The sequence below is a fragment of the Chrysemys picta genome, chromosome 8, assembly GCF_011386835.1.
Source record: "Chrysemys picta bellii isolate R12L10 chromosome 8, ASM1138683v2, whole genome shotgun sequence".
NCBI classification, from domain to species: Eukaryota; Metazoa; Chordata; order Testudines; family Emydidae; genus Chrysemys; species Chrysemys picta.
In genome coordinates this window covers 98952819-98974489 of record NC_088798.1, presented here as the reverse complement: position 1 = coordinate 98974489, position 21671 = coordinate 98952819, and the positions used below count along the sequence as shown (strand labels likewise).

At 40.5% G+C, this 21671-nt stretch overlaps 1 protein-coding gene across 2 annotated transcripts in view; it reads right to left on the bottom strand.

The window, feature by feature from the left end:
- Positions 1-21671, bottom strand: part of SEC24A (SEC24 homolog A, COPII coat complex component) — a 50752-nt gene that overhangs the window by 6606 nt on the left and 22475 nt on the right. For both annotated transcript variants that reach the window (XM_008166411.4, XM_005309446.5), the window contains exons 11-22: positions 21405-21523; positions 17608-17663; positions 14753-14959; positions 14309-14429; positions 11784-11942; positions 10003-10176; positions 9284-9394; positions 8659-8834; positions 6660-6797; positions 5452-5556; positions 5232-5324; positions 4523-4626 (exon numbers count right to left, since the gene is read on the bottom strand). In XM_008166411.4, the coding sequence (XP_008164633.2) occupies positions 4523-4626; positions 5232-5324; positions 5452-5556; positions 6660-6797; positions 8659-8834; positions 9284-9394; positions 10003-10176; positions 11784-11942; positions 14309-14429; positions 14753-14959; positions 17608-17663; positions 21405-21523 (1563 nt within the window). The remainder of the gene's footprint in view (positions 1-4522; positions 4627-5231; positions 5325-5451; positions 5557-6659; positions 6798-8658; positions 8835-9283; positions 9395-10002; positions 10177-11783; positions 11943-14308; positions 14430-14752; positions 14960-17607; positions 17664-21404; positions 21524-21671) is intronic.

Here is a 21671-nt window from a genome sequence, read left to right as displayed (position 1 = left end):
CTGTCGCTATACCAAACGAGAGGACCTAGGGTGACCAGACAGCAAATGTGAAAAATCGGAACGAGGGTGGGGGATAATAGGAGCCTATGTAAGAAAAAGACCCAAAAATCGTGACTGTCCCTATAAAATCGGGACATCTGGTCACCCTAAGAGGACCTGAAACTGGTAGTGTTGGTGTCCTACCCAAGTAAGTGTCCATGTTAAGAGCTGTGAACCAGGCTCCTTGGGGGAGGGAAGAAATAATCTATGCCAGCGCTACCATGCAGAATTTGAATTTTCTGAAAAAGGTATTTAGCTCTTGAAGATCTAGAATGGGACAGCACACGGCACCCTTCTTTGGGACAAGGAAGTATGGTAAGTAGAAGCCTTTTCCCTTGCATTGAGGTGGGACAGGCTCTATGGCCCTCTCCGGGTGCAGATTTTCTCTTCTTTTTGGAGAATGCATTCATGGGAGGGATCCCCAGGAGAAGTCCAGGGGAAAGAGGAAACAAGGAGGTGGGAATGAGAGGAATTCTATGGAGTATCCATGGTGGATGTTCTCCAGTACCCAAATGTCCATGGTGATCTTGTCCCAATTGTGGGGAAATAGGGCAAGATGGCCCCCATAGATGGTATGAGGCACTGCAGTGGCATCGGGGAAGGTTAAGGGATCGACATGCAAGTCAAAACTGAGGTTTTGACTGCTGCTGGGAAAGGGTCAAAGAATTGGTTGTGGCGAAGGCAGGGAAGCGTGGCTGTTGCAAGCGGTGCCACTTAAGTGGCACGTCCTTCTGGCATTGGTAGTAGGCCAGGTAAGGAGCATATGGTCAGGGACAGAATGGTTGTCTCTGCTGCTTGTGTCTCAGGGCCGGGGTGTATATACCAAGGGACTGTAGTGTGGCCGTAGAGTCCTTCAGCACATGAAGGGATTCATCCATCTTCTCGTGGAACAACTTGCTCAAAGGGGAGGTCCTCAACTGTATTTTGGATCTCCCTGGAAAAGCCAGACGATTGTAGCCAAAAGTCCTGGTGCATAATGATCCCGGTCACTAGAGAGCAAGAGGACATGTCAGCCATGTCTACAGACAGCCTGAAGGCCCACCTTGGCCATCAGTCACCCCTGGTCTACCAGCACCTGGAATTGCTGCTGTTGGTCTGGTGGGAGCTTGTCCTTGAACTTTATTAGCTTGTTGTAGTTATTAAGTCATAGCAGCGCCTGGTAGTTTGCAATCTGTAACTGTAGTCCTGTTGAGGAATACACTTTCCTGCCTAGGTCCCTCCTCTTTTCCTCCCTATCTGGGGGAGCAGACTTCTATGGGTCCTAGCGTGGCCGCTCTATTGCTGAATGGACGAAAGCGGGGGGGGAAAGGGAGGGAAGAGTAGGGAGGGGAGGATGACACTGCCCCTTTAGCAGGCACGAAATATCTCCTCGCTGCCCTCTTCGGTGTGGCAGCACAGGAGGCGGGAGTGTGCCATATTGCCCGTGCCAGTTGAAGAATGGCCTCATTAATGGGTAGAGCCGCTTGAGAGGGCCCCTTTACAAGCCTTCTTAATTTGCTATCATTGGTATGGTTGATTAATGAGCCTTTTATTTTACCTCATTCTTAACTTGCCAAGGGAAAAGGGTCAGATGCAATGGAATTCAAACAAGAAAGGGAAAGGAAAGAAAAGCAGTTTTCGCTTTCCACTGGGAAGTGTGATTAAGCAGATTAAAAAGAAATTTTCGCAGTGATATGTCTATTAGAGTAACCATCCCAGTGCCAAGAACAAATTTTCTGTTAACAGTCCTAGCTTCCTTGCCTTTCACATTTACTTAGTAGAGATTTACTATCAAGGTAGTTGGGTCTTCAAGGGTTTTGTTAATTCATTTAGCTAGTAAAATATTTATTGCATCACTTATAAGTACTGTGTATATCGGGGTTGGAGAATGTCCAAGAGCTGATGTGGGTCCTGGACCTCTTCCAATGGAATTCCCAAGTCTGCTGCTACCCTCTGGAGCAAGTCCTGGTACTGGTGATGGTCATCCGGCGTCAAGAGTGGGAGAGGAATAAGCACCTTGTCCAGCAATGATGAAGCAACAGTGGGGACCGGCAGAGCTGGCGGTAACGGTTAATGTCTGCCTCTTCCTCATAGACGGATAGTGTCATTGGGCGAATGGGGGATGGTCGATAAGATGCCTGTGATGGTGCCTTGCATCCACAGGTGCCCATTATGGTCAGAAAGAAGGGTCCCTGGGGTGTGGTGGGCCCCATGGGTAGCAGTACAGGCCTCTGCTGATGGATCATATGCTGGGGGATAAGGCAGTCTGGGCCGCAAGTCTGGACTTCAGCAGGACATCAGAGAAAACAAGGGTTCTTCTCAGAGAACTCCTCGGACTCCGAAGACGGTTCCGGAGGGCTGCAATGCAGCAATGGGACAGGCTTCTCTGGCAGCAGCAGTAGAGCTTTGTCCTCTGGAGTGGGGGTCCGGAGAGGAGATTGTGGATATTGAAGGATCAGCTCCTCCATCGAAAAGAAAGGCTCAGATGTCCAGGAGTCTATGGTGTGCCTCTGGAAATTCCAGAGGTCCCAGGCAGCATCTGCGGGGTTGGCCTATCTGGGAGGCACAGAGGCACCAATAGGATGGGCAGTGCACGTGCCGGTGAGTGTTTTGGATGCGTGGGTACCAGGGCAGTAATCAGTACCATTTGATCTTCTTTGCACCTGGCCGTACCCTCCACACGGAGAAGCTTGGGCGCTGGTCTGGATGGATCTGCGCACAACATCTCACCTGACTTGGCTTGGCTTGAGGAGGAAATGCTGCACTTAGGAGGAGTCCATGACAGGGATGTGCTCTTATGCCCGTGAGAGTGTTTTACTCTCATGTCGGGACTTATTCTTTGTCTTCAGCACCAATGGATCCAGGGCATGCGAGGTGCTCAGAGGGGCGCTCACCACCAATGACAATTGCTGTACCAGGGGTTCTGCTGGTCCCAGATCCGAGTACGCCCTCTGTCCCATGGCTTCCTCCATCAACTACTTACGGAGTCAAAGCTTTGAGTTTCCTGGGTTCGGGGAGGAAAGGACTTGCAGGACTTTACTTGCTGAGGCCTGTAGTTCACAGAGAAGGAGTGTGGGCAGGAAACAGTTTTTAAATCCCAGAATCCAGGGTATAGTCCTGGGGGGAGATGAGGGGATGGGATGGGATACGTTCCCCAAAACAGGGGAAAAACTACAGTAACTTATCTATCACTAAAATGACAATATACAACTGTGTACAACTATATACACTGAACGAGGAGTGGTCACTGACTTAGCAAAACTAAGGGCACAAAGGAACAGTGGTTCTGACTCACGCCATGCCGCGGTAAGAGGGAACTGGAGAGGCGTTGACCTGCATTACCAATTATATACTTGACTGAGAGCATGAGGGGACACACCATGCATTTGCGGGTCAAGGGACACTGCTAAAAAATACTTCTGGACTCAGGCACATGAGCACCCAACATGTGGAATACAGATAGGGACCATCACTCGAAGAAGAATATTGATTTGCCTGTCTATAATGTAAACTGAGCACGGGGATGCCACAGACAATGGGCAATTTATTTGTATCTGCAGTAAACACCAGTTATCAGGAGGATGAAGAAAAGCCTGGTGTTCGCATGCAGGAAGAGACCGCAGTCTGAACCCCAGTGTGTCATCCTGATTCTTGAGACAGACAATTAACATTGGGGAATATAAGGAAAAGCAAAAGGGCATCTTGTGATCCATCACTGAGGGAACAAAGAGGTCAGCGCTCTTTGCAACTATGAAGAGTGGATCCCCAACTATGTGGGTTGGTGAGGCTGAAAAGCAATTGTAGGTGAGAACAAAGGTTGGAGCCTACTATGATTATATGCAGACTTTTAGAAGCATGTTATTCTTTTGTTTATTTGTAACCACTTTCTATTTCTATTATCTGCTTAGTATCACTTATTCTTGTTTTATTATAAATTCATCTCAGTGCTATTATACTAAAGTAAGGTGTGCATCCTCAGTTGAGCTAATAGCCTGGGGTGTATTCTGTCTCTTTGGAGACAGTGGACTTGGTATTTCTGTGGGCATATAGTGACAAAGCCTGGATGCTGCAGAGGAACACTCTTCCAGGGGATTCAGGAACTGAAGTACACCAAGAGTTAGCCTGCAAGGCAAAGTTTGGAGTGGCAAAGTCCTGAGGAGTCTGTTTGGCTAGCTAGCAGACGGGGGGGCAGGAAGCTGTCACACAGTATAGCACCAATAAATCTCTTGCCAAGACAGATGGGTAACAAGGTGACTTACAGTTCTGGATGCCCTGAGAAAGCATCAAACCTCCACAAATTAAAATATGACAAAACAAGAAAAGTTAAAATCACATGCCAGGTTTTCAAGCATTTACAATTCACACTATGCGCAACTCTTACAAATCTTGTGTGAGGGCAATGCAGTATAAAATATGTCATTACAGTGGCTGACATGACTATGCATTCACGTCTGCAAGTATGACCATGCATACTTGTGTATTAGAGTTGTCAAAAAGAACTTACCTTATTATATACAGTATAGGGAAGAATGGCCTTTGCTCTCTCAGCCAAGAGATAAAAGCTATTGTTCTGGTAGATTCAGCTGTTTCAAGTTCTGGAAGATGCGTCTATTAGACAAAAGTTATCATTAATACATAGTATAACACACACTGTCTTTAGGAGACAGAGTTAATTTAGTGTTAATGAAAAGGGCCAAGCATCGTAATCAGGCATAAAGCAGGCACAGTTAGTATGAAACTGTTCCACATACCACTGCAATTTCAGTCTCAGATCATCCTTGAACAAACTATCAATTGTGCCAAACTGAATAGTGGCTTTTGGCTGTCATAACTGGGACTACATTAACAGATTCATTTTCACTTGTGACCTAAACTAGGATTTGAATTTTCCAGCAACTGAGGGCTGGTGAGCTTCCTGGTCCCAATATTCTCCTTCCTGGTCCCAATATTCTCAATCTGCTCAGATTTTTACTGGATCTAACTGATGGTTATCAACTTCTATTTATTGTGGTTTCATGGTGAGAGAGCTGGATTAAGATTATTTTAAGTGGGGAACCTAAGGAAGAGTGGCATGTGATGGGGGAAGTGAGCTTTTCCTGAAACTGGAATTAATTACAATCAGCTACAATTCTAAAAGGCTCTTTAGCTTATACAGGTGATATATTATATTTTAAAAAGTTATTTGTCTTATTAAGACCAAAGCAAGCACTTACCATATTCTGTGGTATTGATACATAACTTGGAACTCCAAGGACTTGGCTGATAAAATTTTGTCCACAATTCTTTCCAATCCACATAAACATTACCTACAAGACAGTCCGATAATGACAGCATTAATCTATGCAATACATACACCCTTATACTCACCTGTCTATCTAAAGTGCTCAGTAGTCTTCAGAAAAACCCACAAGTTCATATAAAATTTTAACTTACAGAGCCAGCATCCATAAGATAAGCACCATCCCTACTCAACTTCTCCACGGACAGCTGGAGAATGGGTGGCTGAGGTATTGTTCTATCATTGATGTTGAGGGCTCCCTAAAGAGAAAAATTGCTACAATGTAAGTGTGCTTCTAGATATATAGATAAAAAAGGGAGACAGGAATGAAAAATATTCAAGTGGAATACATTTTTATTAGTAAAAACAATTAAGGACAAATTATACCCCTTGCACCCAAGTGCATCATCATCTGTTGATGTCTGACTTTTATATTCTTAAAATTCAGATATAACATACTTTATTATAAAAAAATCAGTCTTTATTTTGTCTTATTGAAATTGATTCTCTTCTGAAAACTTCATACAGTTATGTTAGGCTTCAAAGTCTGGATGTACAGAATTAGTCTGCCTGCACTGAGTAACTCCTACACATACTTGTTCACGGAACTAATGACAGGACTTATTTTAAAAAGGAAGTTGTACAACAGTATGAAACACATCATTCCTGCTGCAGCATATCCTCTTTTAAGGGGATGTGCTTTGTAGTGTAATAGACGATTTTCAAATCAGAATGCTAGCTACATTTTTCAAAATGGTTGTCTAAAGAATCCAATCCACATCGTGTCTAGAGTGGGGTGTTAGCCACATGTTCCTTCCAGAGCCCATCTATACCACCCCCAACAGTCAACCTGGAAAATAAAGGAGCTACATCTTATATGTATGTATGGTTTACAGTATTTGTAAACTTTTACACATTTCAATTTAGTCTGAAATGCAATCCAACACTGGAACTACTCCTCATCTCACGATTTATAATTCATGAATGTATTGCTTCCAAGTTATTACTGCAAAACTTGATTTAGAATAAGTCTGGATTACATGGAGTGGCAATTTAGTGCGGCAGTCTTTATGATTATTTCTTAATAGTCACACACATGCATGATTCATGTCATGTGACTTAATTAAAGTGCCAAGGAATTGTCCTATCAGTTTGCCTTTAATGGATAGGTTGCTTTGATGTATCTTTAAAACTTTTAATCTTGTAACTGCCTGTGAGCTTTCAGACAACATACCTTGAAGAATACAGTTCTTATTTAAAGGGTTTTCTATGCAATACATATTCATCACTACAAATAAAGGTGTTTGGAATCAAGCAACCACAGAACAAGTGTAATAAGTAAAAAACAAAAAAAACCTCATACCTCATCTGTGAGATTGTCAACTCTGTACAGATTGGGATGGGTCATAAGCATGAGGAAAATTAGGGGCTGATTTTTCACTTGACACATAGTAAAAATACGCTCATCTAAACGGATATTTGTCCCAGTCTGGAATGCTTTCTGTGAATAAAACCAGTATTTGAAATATTTTAATTTATTAATTCAAAGTCAGCAAGTGAAAAGCACTAGACTACGTTAAGAAATATTTTGAGTCCCACACATAATTTAGCCTTAAGTATTTTGATCTGAAAATATAATAAAAACGTCTTCATTACTACAGTGACCTCCCCTACTTAATTTATCCACATTTCTTAATTGATTATCTGTACTCAAAGCAAGTTTCGTATATTATTTATATGCAAATAACTTTGTGACTAATCATGAAAGCAGTGCATCTTTGGACTCTGGAACCACTGACATAACATACTGTAATATATGTTGGTCCTATGTCTGTAGAACACTTTCTGAAGAGTGGAGTTGGAATGATGACATATTAAGATGGATTTTTAATAAAGTTATGCTTACTACTTTGTCTCAAGAAGCTACATAATGATATTTTAAAATCGCAATCCAAAGACATGCTATGCTTAATCCTTCGGCTCTAATGCACATCTTTGTCAGAGGTGTTCTGACTTAATGGTAAATGCACTCCATTGGTAAATGCACAGCTGAATTGCTGCTGAAGCAGGATCCCATCCCAAACAAGTATTGAAAACCATTCAAGTGTTTGACTTTGTCTATATTAAAAAGATCAGATCTCCCCCAGCATAAACACAGCCATAGTATAGACTTGACAAGGGTTTTTAGTAACATTTGAGAAAGTGTGAATGAAATGATTCCACCAGGTCTTGATCATGCTGCATTCTGAAAGAGTAAGCCATCTATCCTAACACTAACCATTTTCTATACTAGTTCCGGGGGACCCACGGCTGAAAGCCATTTTCAGAAATTGTTCCGTTTTATAGTGTAGACAAGACTCAGGAATGCTGCAAACCCCTTTGATAGAAAAGGGAAAGATCAGTTATTTGAAAGCTAGCACTTAGCTCTTGCTCTACACCTCATATTAAGCTGGTGTATAGATTTGCCTTGTCAGCAGCACACAGAGCAGCAATTGCTGCATGTTCCCCAGGCTAGCAGTCAGGAGTATCAGGCAATCACGGCAAGTCTCCCCATATTACTCCCTGCTCACACTTTCCTTTGCTTCCTCTCTTGGCTGCCCACTTCTGCCTCAATACCAATGCAGTCTCAGGCACCCAAACTTCTTGCCCTCTAGCTCCACCTCCCTGGTGCTATTCTTCACCATACTCCCCATCCTACACTGCTGCAGCTCTATACATGGAACAGAGGCCCCTTCTTTCTGTCATGACACACTCCACGCCACAACTATACCACCTCCCCACATTGTTCATAAAAATTGAAGCTGTATGATAAATGCATCTGACATAAGCTCTAGATGCAGTACACAGACACAGCCTATACATATGTAACTTGTCACATTTAGATATTATGATAACTTTTAAAAAACCCTTTGTTGGTGGCTGACAGACACCCAAGCCATCTTCTACTATAGTTGGCCCCAATGAAAGCCTAGGTGAACAAGCCAGTCTTGCTTTGCAGTGGTACGGGGGGGGGGGGGGGGGGGGGGGAGAGGGGAGGGAGAAGGAGGAGAGGGGGAGGGAGAGAAATCACCGAGTCTGGAGAAGTGAGAGAAGAAGTTGATTCCAGAGCGGTCCCATTTAGACCAGAAGAGGCTATTATCTTAAATGTCGAACAACCTCAATTCCTGTGACAGTATATGGCGAGAAGGCTGGTTTTAATTAAACTGGATCTAAACCAATGAAGAAATCACCCCCCTTCAAATGTTGGCAAAACCCTACATATATAATATCATCTCACTGAAATGTTTACGTATACACCATTCAGACTGACATACTGAATATAAAAATAACATTCTCTGGAAAGATTTTATTTTCATTCTTACTTGTTTTAAGAGAGCCAGTACATGAAGTGGAAAGAGTCGTAGGGAATAGGGAGCCATCAGACCAGGCTGCTGAATGCTTAGGACTGAAGAGCGGTAAGCTGATAGTGAATCGATTACAGCATTCACCAAGGCATCCCGAGCATCACTTAAACTAGCAGAAACTGACCGGTCCACAGCTAAAAAGCAAAAGAGAGAGAGACATTTAACAGCTAATTATACCCTATTTCTTTTCTAGGAATTACTGACACGTATTATTTTGTACTTCTATAGCTCATCTCAGGATCTTAAGATGGTTACAAGCACACATTAATGGAGCTTTACTGTGCCTTCAAGAGGCATAGAGGGATGGGAACATTAATGGTACTGCCCAGAATTAAAAAAATCCAGGAGTCCTAATTGCTGTTCTAACTTCTGATGTGCAGAATTCTAAAGCCATATCAAACAAGGTGACAACATACAATTGTACTGATGTCCTCACACATCAGAGGAGCTGTAAATCATGTGGCGAAGTGCCTTCAATCATTCAGAAGGTAGGATACTTCCCTTGTAATCTTCCTTCCTGAAGGATTATTCCTCAAAAGTTTTAGATATTTTACACATGTACATCAAAGAGCATCATGCTTACCCATATTGGCTAATAACCCTGTAATAGCTTGTACGTCAGCCCCCAGATAGACATCATTCAGAGTTGTAACAACAGGTAAACACATAGTGTGGACTCGAATCCTTCTTTCACCTATAGGGAGAAAATAAATATGTGTAGTCGCCAAATGGCATTTTCCACACCATTATCTAAACTGTGGTTGGGGGGTGGGGGGAGGAGAGAGAGGATCATAAATGTAGCAAAAATGAAGCCTGTACACTAAAATTTGCAGTAACTCTAATTTTTAAAGTCAATTTATTTAAGAGTATCTTTTTTGCTCAATTTACCAAAAGCAATTAGTCTATATTTTAGATAAATAACTTATAAAATGGATTTAATACACCATTAACTTGTCACACAAGTATCTTAAATTAACACCTGTTAAGCAGCCAATTTATTATCTTTGGCCAATTTATTTCTGGGCTAAAATTGCCCATTTCAGATTAGAGCAAGTTTTTCAGCAAATCTGTAAGCCCCTGAAATGCAGCTGCTGAATAATGAATAACCACTATCACCAACAGCAGCTGAGAAATGAGTGTGCTACCATGTTTGTACTCTACCCTCTCTTATTGGGGATATGAAGATGCAGTTGAAGTTATTTACTTACTACAAGCAAACTAGATTATAATTTAAGAATTTACACACAATGGCAGCTAACATATTATATCATCGTACCAGCCAATGCTGTTTACTTTTCTTACCTTTGCTGGATGTGTACAGTAGTGCTGACTGAAAAGAAACAACTGGCATGTCAGTGAGACTTTCCTCTACTGACATTTGTACAGCATATCCTGCATCCGGGTTTACATTGGGTAAAGACAACAAGTCTGTTGATCGCACAAAGAAGTTCCCATGGAAGGTATGAATGGAAAGACCTACAAAAGGAAAAAACATGTAATGTGTTTTATTAATGTTACTTTTGCCATTTAATGTAAACTATGAACTGATCACATAGTTGCCCTGATTTTTAGATTGTGTTCTACTCTAGATTATGGACAAACCCTTTTCAAAATACAGTTCCTTTAGTAAATTTAAATATCGCAAGTTGCATATTAATTTGTAGCATGCACTAAAGCCAATGGCTACCAAGCACTCAGAATACGAGTCAGCTCAAAGATTAATAATGTTCCAAATTTCTTTAACTCTTTGAGGCTGAAAGTCACAATGCGCTGACATTTCTAGTACAGAATATATGATAGGATCAGTCATTTAAGGGAAAATACTATATACAACACAGTAAAGTACTTTTTCTATACAAGTACTACCCTTGGGAACCAGTAGTTTAGTTCTAAAAGGGCTGTCAAGCAAATTAAAAAAATTAATCACAATTATTGTTTAACAGCACGATTAATAGAATACCATTAATTTAAATATTTTTGGATGTCGTGGTTGAAGAATGTTTTATGAATGCACTTGCAATGCCAGCTACAAAACTGCCATGCGAACGCCTGTTCTCACTTTCTGATTACGTTGTAAATACGGAGTCGGCAGCATTATCTCCCGTAAATTTAAACAAACTTGTTTGTCTTAGCGATTAGCTGAACAAGAAGGACTGAGTGGACTTGTAGGCTCTAAAGTTTTACATTGCACTCAAAAATATCAGTTATGTAACGAAACAAAAAATCTACAGTTGTAAGCTGCACTTTCACGATAAAGACATTGCACTGCAATACTTGTATGGGGTGAATTAAAAATATTATTTCTTTTATCTTTTTACAGTGCAAATATTTGTAATAAAAATATAGAGTGAGCACTATACACTTTGTATTCTGTGTTGTAACTGAAATCAATATATTTGAAAATGTAGAAAAACATCCCCAAATATTTAATAAATTTCAATTGGCATTCTATTGTTTACCAGTGCAATTAAAACTGTGATGATTGAGATTAATTTTTTTAAATCATGATTTTTGAGTTAATCGCATGAGTTAACTGTGATTAATCGACAGCGCTATTACAAATACAGGACGTTGAATTCAGTTAGACCCAAGGTACAGGAGCCTTGTTACAATACACTGTTCAAATCCTTTTCTGTTGCTTCTTTTAATTTTTAGATGGAGGTACAAGACAGTAACAAGTTCCCTTTATCCTCTCAGCTTATGAAAAACTGAAAAAAAAAAAAATCAGGCTTCTGGTTTAACCACAGGGTAGGACACAGTTTTGAAAGTAAACCATGTAGCAGGAATATTAAATTGTGAATTCCTTATTTTTGCTTGAGGAGCATGTGGAAGTACATGGTAATGAAGTACCTATTTCTAGCTTTGGCAAGCCATAGATACTGATCCTAAACACCACTGGCACCTTGATAGATAAACTCTTTTGTGCCGTTCTACTAATTCTGCTTTCTTTTGTACAGTTGGATTCATAATGCCTGATTTTACACATACATATTTGCTAACTATTCATTCAGAATTATATAAAAACAAAATACCAATAAATCATTTTTAAATAATAAACTATGCAAAAAAAATTCTATTCAGACCTTTGGTGCATCTTATCCTCATGACGGCCTCAAAGCCAATCTTTCTAGTTAAGTATCGTTTCAGCTCTTTCTGTAATTTCTCCACCTGGACAGGGTTGTGCTGATGATGGTAAGATTGATAGTAATAGACACTTCCTGCTGAATACCTCGATATACAGCCTGGAATAGAAAATGTGCGTCGGGGGAGTTCAAACCAACAGTTGTTGCTGCGGTCTTCAAATATCGGTTCAGATAACCTAATTCTCCTTGTAATTTTATTTGCAAGCATGAACAGTTTAACATTAATAACCTTATTCTAAACAGGTATAGGCCTAGATATAATGTGTAGATGTGACCAATAACTTGCATGTTCACTTGATTATGAAGGTTATAAAGTGTGAAACGGATTTAAAATTGGTCTAAAGGAAAGATGGTACCATGCCACTCAGGAACAGAAATCAGAGGATACGTTGGGGGTGAGAAAGTAATTAAAATGGTAACAAAGCTTGCTCCTACCCTGTTTCCCCGAAAATAAGACAGTGTCTTATATTAATTTTTGCTCCCAAAGATGCGCTAGGTCTTATTTTCAGGGGATGTCTTATTTTTCAGAAATGAAAAATGCCTTATTATCGGTGGATGCCTTATTATCGGGGAGGTCTTATTATCGGGGGGATGCCTTATATTACAACAAGAGGCAAAACTGTAAGTAGGCCTTATTTTTGGAGGATGTCTTATTTTCGGGGAAACAGGGTATAAAGGTGTTTTACTCCATCATGCATTGAGAGGTAAGAATGAAAATAAATTCCTTCAGATGACTCGCACCTTATTCCAGAATCAAAGTAGTTCTTTGAAATACTCCTACAAGTCGAGGGGGAAGAGCGTCTTGGAAATTATCATGCTAACCAAAAGGAAGTTGTAATATTATGCCTCATGAACAATGTCATTATGCATTAAGGGTGCAGTCATCTCAACATGAAATTCCATCCTACCCAGCAGGGGTGGGGAACCTATTGCCCGCTACTTCATTTCATGTGGCCCGTGGCAAGTCTCTGCGCTGTGGGCCGGAAGCACCAAGCCCCGGCACCCCTCTGCAGGGCTGGAGCTGCGAGCGCTGGCTCACCCTGCTGCGGGGAGAAGCTAGGGTTGCCAGGCTGTTAAAAGTGCAGTCGGCTCCGCGCAGCTCCCGAAAGCGACTGGCATGTCCCTGCAGCCCCTAGGATCAGGGGCAAACAGGGAAGCTCCACGTGATGCCCCTTAATCCCAGTGCCAGCGCCGCAGCTCCCATCGACTGGGAACCATGACCAATGGGAGCAGTGGGGACAGCACCTGTGGGCACGGGCAGTGCACCCAACACAGAGCCCCCTGACCCCTCAGCCTAGGGGCAGGATATGCCGGGCGCTTCTAGGAGCTGCAAGGAGCCAGGGAGCCTTAGCTCCAGTGCAACGCCGCCCGAGAGCCACCTGAGGTAAGTGCCGCCCGGCCGTAGCCTGCACCTCAAATCCCCTGCCCTAGGTCAGAATCCCCTCCCACACACTAACTCCCTCCTGGAGCTCACACCTCAACCTCCTGCCCCAGCCCTGAGCCCACTACCACACTCCAAACCCCTCATCCCCAGCCCAACCCCCCCAACTGCACTCCAAACCCCTCATCCCCATCCCACACCCCAAGCCCCTGCCCGGAGCCCCCTCCTGCACCCTGAATCCATCATTTCTGGCCCCACCCCGGAGCCTAGCAGAAGCCCGGAGCCTCCGCAGCTCGCCCCAATGCAGGGGGAAGCCCCGAGCCTGTGCGCAGCCCACGACTCATTTTTCCTGTGGGTCAATAGCCCCTGGTAAGAAAAAGGTTCCCCACCCCTGCTATTCACCCTATTCAGGTTCTTATACTGTGTTTATCACCATGGTATCTGACATATGTTTATGTCCAGAACAAAGGGAAATCCTCTTTGTACAAATTTAGGACACGATCTAGGGGGAAAAGGGTCAAGTTTTGTAAACAGAACTCTGTCATTGAGCAGCCAACAGACACAATCAGATACTGAGCTATGAACTGCTTTGCCATACAAGGATATAGCTACCAATTTTTAATTTTTTTTAAGAAGTCGTCTCACGGCCCACACTAGTGAGTCTTTTCAGAATCTGGAAATGATGAGATTATATCCAGATAGTTTAAACATATTTCTATTTGTTAAATAGGACTTTGTTTAAATATTTCTAGAACTCTGATTTTTGTCTAGTAATAGGGAACAAGTCCTGACAATGTTCTAAGCGATGAGAAAATCTCAGCCCTCAGGTAAGAAGAAAACAGGCTAGTTAGCTTGTCCTCAAACAAAATACCATAATCTCTATCCATAGAAATGTCAAACAGTGGATAGGGGAACATGCAATCTCATAGGTAGCCCTCTTGGGCATGATTGCCAATACCAACCATTACATTAAAATGGTAGAATATGCGTAAGTGAAAAAGCAAAATCAATTTTTTTTAGCATTACACAGTGTTCCATAGAACACCGAAGCTACAAACTTAAAAAGCAGCTTATAATGACTTACCTAATGAAGCCAAGTCAGAATATTGCCCACTAAGAAGGAACAAGTCAACTGCAACCTGCTGCCCTGAACAGTCCAAGGCTAACTTCTTATAGAAGTCAGTGGATGGTGTAAGATGTATGTCCTGTTAATACAAGGAAATAGAAAAGAGGAATTCCAAAAGGCACACACTCCTGTCACCTAATTTCAGGGATGCTCACTGCATCTCTCACACTGACTTCAATGGCTGTTCTGAGTGCTCAGTATCTTTCAAAATCAGAACATTACTCTGGGTTTATAGGTTTCCTTGTTAGTAACATTTGATTAATACGGTATAAGAATGTCAGCTCTCACAACAGAACTACAATAAAACTAAGATAATCCAGACCATGCCATTCAAAATTTATATAAACTCATGCAACAGGATTGTAAATTTTCATAATCTGTGTTTAAGACTGTTTTTGTAACCTTTGCAGATGCTCTTTGGTTAGGTTCTTCTCGGGATTTCAGTGATCCCACTCCTACAGATGGAAGCTGTGTCTGGAAGACTGAAATTCGACCACCAGTGGGAGACATCAGTTTGAAGGCGGCCTGCAGCGCAGGTCCTAGAGCACTCTGTGTTTCCAGGGATTTGGTAAACATCTGTGGCAAGGTCCTCAGTAAATCTTGAATTAGCTGGTATAAAGTAAAAAGTTACTCAGAATTAAAATGTTTCAGAAGAGATTTCTCCTCTGTTGCACAGGCTATTTATTATGCATGTAACATTGAGTACTGCAGGTATTAAAGAGATAAATTAAATACATACTTTTTTGTGTATCATTTAATACCTTAAAACAAGATGTGAGGGTAGTTTGCTGTTTTACAGCACCCAGCCAGCACTGAGGCCTCTTAAAAACCTGGCTTTCTATCTGACCTCTACTTTTTCCACTTGAAATTCAGCATTTCCAAAACTGTAGGAACTAATTAAGAGTTATTTTGAACATTTTGCCTCAGATGACCAAAGCAACTTTTCAAAGTTAAATAATTCACTTTTTCCTAGTCTGTCATCTACTACTCACATTCAGTGTTGATACACACATGCTCCTTTTTGAGCAGAGTGGATGTATTACTCTCATCCAACAATACCTGGGAAGAAAGTACCAAATCTGCTCCAAACTAATCGGAGGTATGTGAACTGCCACCATAACCAAGTGTCCATGTGTAAGCTCTCAGGTTTTACCTAGAGTGACATTCTACAGTATTCCATAACCTACCGCTTCTAATAAAACAAGACACAAAAAACTAGGAATTCAATATGGCAAAGCTTGCCAACATTTTAAGCAGGCTGTCAAGTGATTAAAAAAATTAATTGTGATTAAATTGTGCTGTTAAACAATAATAAAAAAGACAATTTAAGTATTTTTGGATATTTTCTACATTTTCATATATATTGATTTCAATTACAACACAAAACACAAAGTATATAGTGCTCACTTTATATTTATTTTTTATTACAAATATTTGCGCTGTAAAAAACAAAAAAAATAGTATTGTTCAATTCGCCTAATACAAGTACTGTAGTGCAATCGCTTTATCATGAAAGTTGAACTTACAAATGTAGTCCTACTTCTTGTTCAGCCAATCGCTCGGACAAACAAGTTTGTTTACATTTGCAGGAGATAATGCTGCCCGCTTCTTGTTACAATGTCCTTCTTGTTACAATGTCGCCTGAAAATGAGAACAGGCGGTTACATGGCACTGTTGTAGCCAGCATCGCAAAGTATTTACGTGCCAGATGCGCTACAGGTTCTTATTCCCTTCATGCTTCAACCACTATTCCAGAGGACATGCATCCATGCTGATGACGGGTTCTGCTCAATAACTATCCAAAGCACTGCAGACCTACGCATGTTCATTTTCATCATCTGAGTCAGATGTCACCAGCAGAAGGCTGATTTTCTTTTTTGGTGGTTTGGGTTCTGTAGTTTCGGCATTGGGAGTGTTGCTCTTTTAAGACTTCTGAATTTAAGATGCTCCACATCTCACCCCTCTCAGATTTTGGAAGGAGATTCTTAAACCTTGGGTCGACTGCTGTAGCTATCTTTAGAAATCTCACATTGGTACCTTCTTTGCATTTTGTCAAATCTGTTGTGTAAGTGCTCTTAAAATGAACATGTGCTGAGGCATCATCTGAGACTGCTATAAGATGAAATACATGGCAGAATGCGGGTAAAACAGAGCAGGAGACATACAATTCTCCCCCAAGGAGTTCAGTCACAAATTTAATTACTGCATTATTTTTTTTAACGAGCATCATCAGCATGGAATCACATCCTCTGGAATGGTGGCCAAAGCATGAAGGGGCATACGAATGTTTTGCATATCTGGCGCATTAAATGCTTTGCAATGCTGGCTACAAAAGTGCCACGTGAACGCCTGTTCTTACTTTCTGGTGTCGTTGTAAACAAGAAGCGGCCAGTATTATCTCCTGTAACAGTAAGTAGACTTGTTTGTCTTAGCGATTGGCTGAACAAGAAGTAGGATTGAGTGGGCTTGCAGGCTCTAAAGTTTTAAATTTTTTTTTTGGTGAGTGCAGTTATGTAACAAAAAATATCTACATTTGTAAGTTGCACTTTCACGAAAAAGACTGCACTACAATACTTGTACGAGGTGAATGAAAAATATTATTTCTTTTGTTTATCATTTTTACAATGCAAATATTTGTAATAAATATAAAGTGAGCACTGTAACTTTGTATACGGTATTGTAATTGAAATCAATATATTTGAAAATGTAGAAAAACATCCAAAAATATTTAATAAATGTTAATTGGTATTCTATTGTTTAACAATGTGATTAAAATGCGATTAATCACGATTAATTTTTTGAGTTAATCGCATGAGTTAGCTGCAATTAATCGACAGTCCTTATTTTAAGTTATTTCATCTAGTAAGAGACACGCATTGATTCCCTTATCTTTAAATACAGAGACCTAAGATATTTAAAGGCCACCATTAACTTGAAATGTAACCAATTAAAAGTGATTTGGCAATTCTCTGCTTGCTTGTTTGTTTTTTTAAAGATAGAGGAGTCTCCACAGACAAACTAGCTGACTACACAGGGGAAACAGCAACACTAATTACATACAACGCAATTAAATGCACAAAGTAAAACTGAACAAAATATTTCCATTTACTTCAGTTACAGTAATTTTTGTAATAAAAGTAGACTAGAAATTCAGACAAGTGTGGTTTAAGTACATTATTTCATTAAGTACTGTACAAGTTATCAAATGCACTTCATATTGCCTGAATGTCACCTAAACAGTTTAAGACAGGTCTTACCTCTTTGTTTTCATTTAAGTTTACTAATAAGTTCTCTGGCATTGGTATAAACACATCTGGAAGAGCAGAAAAATGAACCGATTAAAGCTATCTGAAAACATTTCAGCTAGTTTTCAGATCAGTCTGGGTCTTATTCTGCCCTCAGTTATACCTGTGCAATCCCTTGCATTTCAGTTTGAGATACTGATTATTTAGCATGAAAAGCAAAAGAGTAAAAGAGGATAAGAACACGGCCTGTAAAACAAAAGTATTGTGAAAAACTATCAGGCAATACAATTAAGAATAAAAGAAAAAATCTTTTAAGCATCATACAGCCACTTAGAAATTATATTGAAGCTATTGAGATCAATAGTTTAAACAGGATTGTAATACAAAGTTTAGATAATTTTAGGAGTTAAACTAGAATGCCAGGAAAGTTGACTTCATGTTTCAGGTCATGAACAGATCACCTGTTAAGGCCACTAAAGAAGCCCTATTACAGCACTGAACAATTAACTTTAACGGGCCTTAGCTGAGACCCTAGATACGTTAAATAGATTTCACTACTCTTTGAAGCATCTGGTGCTGGCTACTGCTAGATGAATTAGTGATCTGATCTGGCAACTCCCTGCGTATGTGAACATAAGAACAACTCTACTAGCTCAATATCCTGTCTCTGACCATGGACACTACAGGGCAATCATCAAGTGGTCCGTTCCCAGTTGTCTAGTCCCAGCCAGCAGCAGTCAGGGTACGTTTCCAGAGTCCAGGCTCAAGCCTGAGCTTAAATGTCTACACAGCAATTTCTAGCCCTGCAGCCCAAATCAGCTGACCCGTGCTAGCCACAGCCCTTTTAGTCCAGTGTAGATGCACCCCCAGAGGCTTAGGGACACAGAACTTGGGGTTGCTTCTCTGACATCTTGGCTAATAGCCATTGATGGACCTATCCTCCATTAATTTATCTAATTACTTTTTGAACCTAGTTATACTTTTGGCCTTCACAGCATGCCCTGCGGTAACAAGTTCCACACAAGCTGACTGTGCGTTGTGTGAAGTAGTACTTCCTTTTATTTGAAACCGGCTGCCTCTTAATTTCACCAGGTGACTCCTACTTTGTGTGTTATGTGAAGGAGTAAACACTTCCCTATTCACTTTCTCCACACGGTTCATGATTTTATAGACCTCTACTGTATCCCTCCTTCGTCATCTCTTTTCTAAGCTGAACAGTCCCAGTCTTCTTAATCTCTTCTCAATGGAAGCTGTTCTAACACCCTTAATCATCTGTCTTGCCCTTCTCCAATTTTAATATCTCTTTATTGAGATAGAGTGACCAGAACTGCATGCAGTATTCAAGGTGTGGACATACCATGGATTTATAAAGTGGCATTATGATTTTTTTTTGGTTTAATTTTCTATCCCTTTCCTAAGGGTTCCTAACATTGTTAGCTTTTTTGACTGCTGCTACACATCAAGCTGATGTTTTCAGAGAACTATCCACGATGGTTCCAAGATCTCTTTCTTGAATGGTAACAGCTAATTTACACATCATTTTGTATGGATAGTTGGGATTATGTTTTCCAGTGAGCACTATTTTGCACTTAACACTGAATTCCATCTGCCATTTTGTCACCCAATTTAGTAACTCTTTGCAGTCAATTTTGGATTTAACTATCTTCATTTTGTATTGTCTGTAAATTTTGCCATCTCATTATTCACTCCCTTTCCTAGACCATCTATGAATATGTTGAACAGCACAGGTCCCAGTACAGATTCTTGGGGGACCCCCACTATTTACCTCTCTCCATTGTGAAAATTGAGCATTTATTCCTACCCTTTGTTTCCTGTCTTTTAACCCATGAGAGGACATTCCCTCTTAGCCCATGGCTGCTTAGTTTGCTTAACAGCCTTTGGTGAAGGACTTTGACAAAGGTTTTCTGAAAATCTAAGTGCATTATATTGACTGGATCACACTTGTCCACAAACTTATTGGCTCCCTCAGATAATTTAATAGATTGGTGAGGCATGATTTTCCTTTACACAAGCTGTGCTGAGTCTTCACCAACGTATTGTGTTTATCTAATTGTCTGATAATTCTGTTCTTTGGCATAGTTTCAACCAGTTTGCCTGGTACTGAAATTAGGTTTACCAGCCTGTAATTGCCTTTTTAAAAATTATTAGCTACATTAGCTACCCTCCAGTCATCTGCTACAGAGACTGATTTACATGGTAGTTTCATACCACAGTTAGTACACCTGCAATTTTATTTTTGAATTCCTTCAAAACTCTTGGGTGAATACCATCTGGCCCCGGCTACTTATTGCTATTTATGGCTCGGGTGTAGGAATCTCCCCTATATCCTCTGCATTGAAGACCAATGCAAAGAATTCATTTAGCTTCTCCATGATGGCCTTATCTTCCTTGAGTGCTCTTTTAGCATCTCGATCATCCAGAGGCCACACTGACTGTTTTGCAGAATTCCTGCTGCTGATGTACCTAAAAACTAATGGCAAAAAAATGTTTGTGTCCTTAGCTAGTTGCTCTTCAAATTCTTTCTTGGCCTGCCTTATTATAACTTTACACTTGACTTGCCAGAGTTTATGTTCCTTTCTAATTTCCTCAGATGGAATGGACTTCAAACTTTTAAAACATTTTTTGGCTCTAACTGCCTCTTTCACTCTACTTTTTAGTCATGGTGGCATGTTTTGGGGGTTTTTATGTGGAGTATACATATAGTCAGACTTTTGTACTGGTGACCCCTTTCACATAGCAAGCCTCTGAGTGTGACCCCCCATCTTATACCTTAAAAACACTTTTTTATTCATTTAACACCATTATAAATGCTGGAGGCAAAGCAGGGTTTGGAGTGGAGGCTGACAGCTCGTGACCCCCCATATAATAACCTCACGATCCCCTGAGGGGTCACGACCCCCAGTTTGAGAACCCCTGATATAGTCTGAGCCTCTATTTATGGTGTTTTTAAATAGTCTCCGTGCAGTTTGCAGGCATTTCACCCTTGTGATTATTCGTGTTAATTTCTGTTTAACTAGCTTCCTCATTTTTGTGTAGCTCCCCTTTTTTAAGTTAAATGCTACCATAGTGAATTTCTTTGACATGTTTCCCCCCTACAAAGATGTTAAATTTAATTACATTATGGTTATTACCAAGCGGTCCAGCTATATTCACCTCTCAAACCTGATCCTGTACTCCACTTAGGACTAAATCAAGAATTGCCCCTTCCCTTTTAAGTTCCAGGACAAGATGTTTCAAGAAGCAGTCTTTTATGGTATCTAAAATTTTTATCTCTGCATTCCTTCCTGAAGTGAAATGTTCCTAGTCAATATGAGGATAGCTGAAATCCCCCATTATTATTGAGTTTTCTGCTTCACTGCCTGTCTAATCTCCCTAAGCATTTCACAGTCATTGTCACCATTCAGCTGGTCGGTAGTATATTACTATTGCTATATTGTTATTGTCCAAGCATGGAATTTCTATTCTTAGAGATTTTATGGTACAGTTCAATTCATTTAAGATTTTTACTATATTTGACTCTATTCTTTCTTTCACATAATGCCATTCCCCCAACAGTGTGACCTACAATCACTTCTATAAATTTTGTACCCTGCTATTACCATGTTCCATCGATTATCCTTATTCCAACAAGTTTCTGTAATCTTAATTATGTCAATATCCTAATTTAATGCAAGGCACCCTAGTTCACCCATTTTAATATTTAGAGTTCTAGACTGTGCCAACATAGTATGTCAAAATCATTAGGTATCATTTTATAAAAATTCAATTTAGATGTTATTCTTACATACCTTCAATATCTGAAACTATTAGCATCTGAGGCTGAGAGAGACCTTCCTGAAGACTGTAGAAATGGATTGTGCTGTCAAATGTTATAAAACCTATTTTTGTTCTAGTGTTCCCAGGAAGCCTAAAAATCAAAAACAAAGTGTTCAGCAAGTCAATTTTAGTTAGCCTACACTGTTCAAGTGCAAGTACGTTCTCTCAGAGCTATTACAATGACATAAGGTAGAGGGACATTTTATTCCTGCTGGGAAATATAGCTTCTGCAATATCCA